Genomic DNA, 6,000 nt, shown 5'->3' with positions numbered 1-6,000 from the left:
TTAAACCGCTGGCAACAAAAGTGAGAACACCCATAAGTGAAAATGTCCAAATTGGGCCCAAAGTGTCAATATTTTGTGTGGCCACCATTATTTTCCAGCACTGCCTTAACCTTCTTGGGCATGGAGTTCACCAGAGCTTAACAGGTCCTCTTCCACTCCTCCTCCATGACGACATCACAGAGCTGGTGGATGTTAGAGACTTTGGGCTCCTCTACTTTCCGTTTGAGGATGTCCCACAGACGCTCAATAGGTTTTAGGTCTGGAGACATGCTTGGTCAGTACATCACCTTTACCCTCAGCTTCTTTAGCAAGGCAGCGGTCATCTTGGAGGTGTGTTTGGGGCCGTTATCATGTTGGAATTCTGCCCTGTGGCCCAGTCTCTGAAGGGAGGGGATCATGCTCTGCTTCAGTATGTCACGGTATATGTTGGCATTCATGGTTCCCTCAATGAACTGTAGCTCCCGAGTGCCAGCAGCACTCATGCAGCCTCAGACCATGACACTCCCACTAGCATGTTTCACTGTAGGCAAAACACACGTGTATTTGTACTCCTCACGTGGTTGCTGCTACACAAGCTTGACACCATCTGAACCAAGTAAGTTTATCTTGGTCTCATCAGACCACATGACATGGTTTCAGTAATCCATGTCCTCAGTCTGATTGTCTTCAGCAAACTGTTTGCAGGCTTTCTTGTGCATCATCTTTAGAAGAAGCTTCCTTCTGGAACGACAGCCATGCAGACCAATTTGATGTAGTGTGCGGCGTATGGTCTGAGCACTGACAGGCTGACCCCCCACCCCTTCAACCTCTGCAGCAATGCTGGCAGCACTCATATGTCTATTTCCCAAACATAACCTCTGAATATGACGCTGAGCATATGCACTGAACTTCTTTGGTCGACTATGGCAAGGCCTGTTCTGAGTGGAACCTGTCCTGTTAAACTGCTGTTTGGTCTTGGCCACCATGCTGCAGCTCAGTTTCAGGGTCTTGGCAATCTTCTTATAGCCTAGGCCATCTTTATGTAGAGCAATTCTTTTTTTCAGATCCTCAGAGAGTTCTTTGCCATGAGGTGCCATGTTGAACTTCCAGTGACCAGTATGAGAGAGTGAGAGCGATAACACCAAACTTAACACACCTGGTCCCCATTCACACCTGAGACCTTGTAACACTAACGAGTGTATACAGTGTAAAATGGCTAATTGAGGGAAAATGGCTAATTGGACCCAATTTGGACATTTTCACTTAGGGGTGTACTCACTTTTGTTGCCAGCGGTTTAGACATTAATGTCTGTGTGTTGTGTTTGAGGGGACAGCAAATTTACACTGTAAGGGCTCTTTCACACGGAGCGGACCGCATTGCGATCCGCTCCGGCACTTTTTTTTTTTCACGGAGCGGATGACACTTGTGTCATCTGCTCCGTATGTCCGCATATCATCCCATCCATTTGGGGATGATATACGGACATAATGTATGTCTATGGGCATTGCGGATGTCAGCGGATGACACCGCTGACATCCGATTTTGCATCCGTTCTGTTTTTTAAACGGAACAAAAATAGGGTTCTGTTCTGTTCCAAAAAACGGAACAGAACTGAAAGGACGAAAAATTGGATGTCAGCGGATGGTCACCTGCAATGCCATTGACATACATTATGTCCGTATATCATCCGCAAAAAAATAGGATGATATACGGACATGCGGAATGCCCGTGTGAAAGGGCCCTTATACAAGCTGTACACTCACTACTTTACATTGTAGCAAAGTGTCATTTCTTCAGCGTTGTCACATGAAAAAATATAATAAAATATTTACAAAAATGTGAGGGGTGTACTCACTTTTTTTTTTTTTTTTGGATAAGGTGGCAAAAACCTGTATCACTTTTTTTTGCTGTCTGTGTCCCCAATGGGGAGATTTACCATTTTTATATGACCTGGTGACCATTGTCACCAAGTGAAGGGAAGTCTTCCAATGTGGATACCGGAACCAGTACAAAATGTTCAAGAGGAGGACTTCCCCTCACTTTGTATTGATTTTCCTCATGTTTAATGTTACAGAATGTGAAAAGAAATCTATCTGACGGGACACAGATGACAAAATATGGGGTTCGAAATCTTCCCTACTCTATCCAAAAAAAGAAAAAAGTTCTGACTATACGTACTTTTTAATGCTGACAAATGCCTTGGATACATGACTGCTGAGAAGCATACTTTAGGCTGGCCATACATGTTCAATTTTTTTGTATAATTTTCTGTTAGATTTACCACAAACCATATACTATGGGGGTCAAAGCTAAACAACACTTTCAGTTGTATTCAATTAGGCAGGCCTTTGTACTACAGAGTTGAAGGTAAATTTCTAGAAAATTGTACAGAAAATTGTATAATGTATGGCCAGCCGTAGGCTCATTTATCACCAACTAATAAACCAAACTCTTGTGACAGCTGATTCTCCTCAGAGCAGTTGGATATCCCTTAGTGTAGCCTTTTCCTTGAGTTCAGGCTTCACCCATTCACCTTTCGGGTTTTTGTAGCCAATCCTAAGGAAGCTACTTAACTTACCTTTTAGGTTCTCGCCCACAGTGATGCCATGTTTCCAGCCATCAAGTGTATGTGTATGAAAATTTTATTGAAGTTCTCAGTACATTCGATGACTTTACGAATGTTATTCGAAAGTATTTCAAAATTTCGCTTGCTTTTAACGTTCCATTTTAGACTTTCCCAAACTAATACAACATACACTGTTAAAAATGAGTTTGTTCAAGAAAAATTTTGCATCCTGCTCCTTCATATTTTCTCGTTACTGCGATCCAAAATTAACATTGGCTTGGTCCCACTAAATAAGAAAATTGAACAAACATTTTTAAAATGAAAAACTTTAAACAAAATAAACTAGCGTGTGGCCAGCTTTTATATACCTAATGTTTGATAGCAGGCAGTGTATAGAACCTAGATTGGTCATAAGGTGATCAGGTGTTTATGGGAAGGGTCATTCATCTGATCTATTGTGCTTATTCTTAGGTGCCCATGTGTCCTACTGATGATAAAAGCATACCTCTGGAATGCCCACATGCTACAATGGATGAAGATGGTAGCCCTGCAGAGAAACAATCTGATGTGACAATCAGTACACCGGTTGCTCCTCGTCCATGTGGCTCTCCTTCTTCTCCTGATGAGCCTGCCACAGATGAAAAGCGACCAACAGATGGACTGCCTGCCCATGTGCCTGTCATCAGCTTGGGACATAGCCGGGTGGCACTGCGGCCAGAACTCACTACTTTACGCCCCGTTCCCCCTCTAATGCTGACACTTCCAGGGATAAGGACACCATTATTTTCTCCACAATTCCATGCTCACCCCTATCTTTCCAGGTAAGACCTAGAAGACTATAAACTTAATTGTAATGTGTGTCATTCAGAAAGGTTGTGGTTGCCTTTGCCCAAGGTATCACAATTGCAATCAAGTGTATATAAATATATAAAATACAGTTATAAATATGTGCTGGAATACCATAGTTATAAATATGGGCCTGATTGACACAACCTGTAGTCACAAAATGTTTGGCCCTGTTTGTTTGTTTGAGGGGCCCTTATTAACATCATTCTGCTAAAGTCACTTCTTTTAGAGATGTAGGTCGGTAAATGGGGTAAGGGGTTGGGTGGGAGACTCTTGCAGAGACCTGGCGGGGGGGGGGGGGGGGCAAAATCTGACTTTTCATAAAAGTAATAGTTCTAAATTCACTCTAGGTATTTGATGGTAGTCTATCCAAGAAGACCAAATTCATAGAAAGTTTGTTGGGTATCGTTCAGGATAGCCACTATTTTCTCCAGCATCATAGTTCCCATTCTGTTCTTTTGTCTTCTTAGAGCAGGGGTGGGGAACCTTTTTTCTGCCAAGGGCCATTTGGGTATTTATAAAATGATTCGGGGGCCGTAAAAAATTATCACCTTAAAAATTAGCCTGTTATATTTGGTCAAACATTAAATTAACTCACCCCTAATGTGATGGCTGCAAATGCTTCTCTTTGGTGAGGTGTGTGATGTTAGCTGGTATTGATGATGTTGCTACTCGCAACAGGTTTTCCAGGTTTGCGTCAGTCAGTCTGGAGCGCAGTCGACTTTTTTGTGGTGGTAAGTTTTGAAAAGAACTGCTGGCGGGTACTGCTGGTGGGTATAGCTGGCTGGTACTTCTGGTGGGTACAGCTGGCTGGTACTGCTGTGGGTACTGCTGGCTCAGGCTGGTACTGCTGGCTTGTACTATGATGTGAGTACTGCTGGCTGGTACTGCTGGCTCAGGCTGATACTGCTGTGGGTACTGCTGGCTTAGGCTGGTACTGCTGTGGGTACTGCTGACTCAGGCTGGTACTGTGCTGTAGGTACTGCTGGCTGGTACTGCTGTGGGTACTGCTGGCTCAGGCTGGTACTGATGGCTGGTACTGTGCTGTGGGTACTGCTGGCTGGTACTGCTGGCTCAGGCTGGTACTGCTGGCTCGTATTGCTGTGGGTACTTCTGGCTCAGGCTGGTACTGCTGGCTGGTACTGTGCTGTAGGTACTGCTGGCTGGTACTGTTGTAGGTACTGCTGACTCTGGCTGGTACTGCTGTGGGTACTGCTGGCTCTGGCTAGTACTGCTGGTTCTGTTGTGGGTACTGCTGGTTCTGGCTGGTACTGCTGTGAGTACTGCTGGCTCTGGCTGGTACTGCTGGCTCTGGCTGGTACTACTGGCTCTGGCTGGAAGAGGTGATGTTTCCTGTATTGGTCACAGGCAGAGTGCATTTGATATCACTCTGCCTGTGACTCCCTCAGACTGTCATAACAGAGCAGGAACTATACAGGAAGCATCAGCTCCATTCTGACAAATCAGCTGAGAGACACAGACTCAGCTGGATGGGGGGCCGGACCAGATGACTTCGGGGGCCGCATACGGCCCCCGAACTGTAGGTTCCCCACCCCTGTCTTAGAAGTAGACAATCGGTTGTTTCCACTTTCCAGTTTTATACCATTGTTTCTTTTGTAGCCAGGAATATGTAGGTTACAGGCTTTGATTCTTGTTTGATTTACCTAGTAATTTTCAAAAATGTGACTTTAGTATACAAATATCTTTATATAGAATAATATATAGAACTATTTGTATTAATGTGAACAAATTGTGGCCAATAAATGTACAGCGAAAATCCACCTCTTTGCTTCTGCTGCCTATAGGCTAAAGCTGACATAGATGTTTTTTCCTTTTTTTTTACGTTCAGCCAGTTGGCTGGATGTCAAAAAACTAACAGATTCCTCCATCTACACAAAGGAGGTGGATAGAGAAATCTTCCCCAACGCCCCACCTGGTCTATTGTAGTCTGACAGCAGGCATTATGTGGTCCTGGCCTCTGAACTACGTGTGTTATGTACTTCTGACCCATGCATTAGCTGCATTATGTACTCTTGTCCCCTGCACTCTGTGCGCTATGTACTCCTGACTCTGTACACTGTGTGCCATGTACTCCTGACCCTGTACACTGTGCATTATGTACTCCTGACCCTGTACACTGTGCATTATGTACTCCTGACCCTGTACACTGTGCATTATGTACTCCTGACCCTGTACACTGTGCGTTATTTACTCCTGACCCTGTACACTGTGTGTTATGTACACCTGACCCTGTACACTGTGTGTTATGTACACCTGACCCTGTACACTGTGTGTTTTGTACGCCTGACCCTGTACACTGTGTGTTATGTACACCTGACCCTGTACACTGTGTGTTATGTACTCCTGACCCTGTGTGTTATGTACTCCTAACACTCTACACTGTGTGTTATGTACTCCTGACCCTGTACACTGTGCGTTATGTACTCCTGACCCTGTATACTGTGCGTTATGTACTCCTGACCCTGTACACTGTGTTTTATGTACTCCTGACCCTGTACACTGTGTGTTATGTACTCCTGACTCTGTACACTGTTTGTTATGTACTCCTGACCCTGTACACTGTGTGTTATGTACTCCTGACCCTCTA

At 44.5% G+C, this 6,000-nt stretch overlaps 1 protein-coding gene across 1 annotated transcript in view; it reads left to right on the top strand.

Moving 5' to 3' along the window:
• Window positions 1–3,023: 3,023 nt before the first annotated feature.
• Window positions 3,024–6,000, top strand: part of LYL1 (LYL1 basic helix-loop-helix family member) — a gene marked incomplete at its 5' end in the record, with an annotated part of 44,143 nt that continues 41,166 nt past the window's right edge. Inside the window, one exon of the mRNA XM_082256247.1 lies at window positions 3,024–3,367. Coding sequence (XP_082112373.1) covers window positions 3,024–3,367 — 344 coding nt within the window. The remainder of the gene's footprint in view (window positions 3,368–6,000) is intronic.

Source organism: Pelophylax lessonae, assembly GCF_965119305.1.
Source record: "Pelophylax lessonae genome assembly, chromosome: 4".
NCBI lineage: Eukaryota > Metazoa > Chordata > Amphibia > Anura > Ranidae > Pelophylax > Pelophylax lessonae.
The sequence above is the reverse complement of the archived record's forward strand: the minus strand, read 5'-3'. Positions and strand labels throughout refer to the sequence as shown.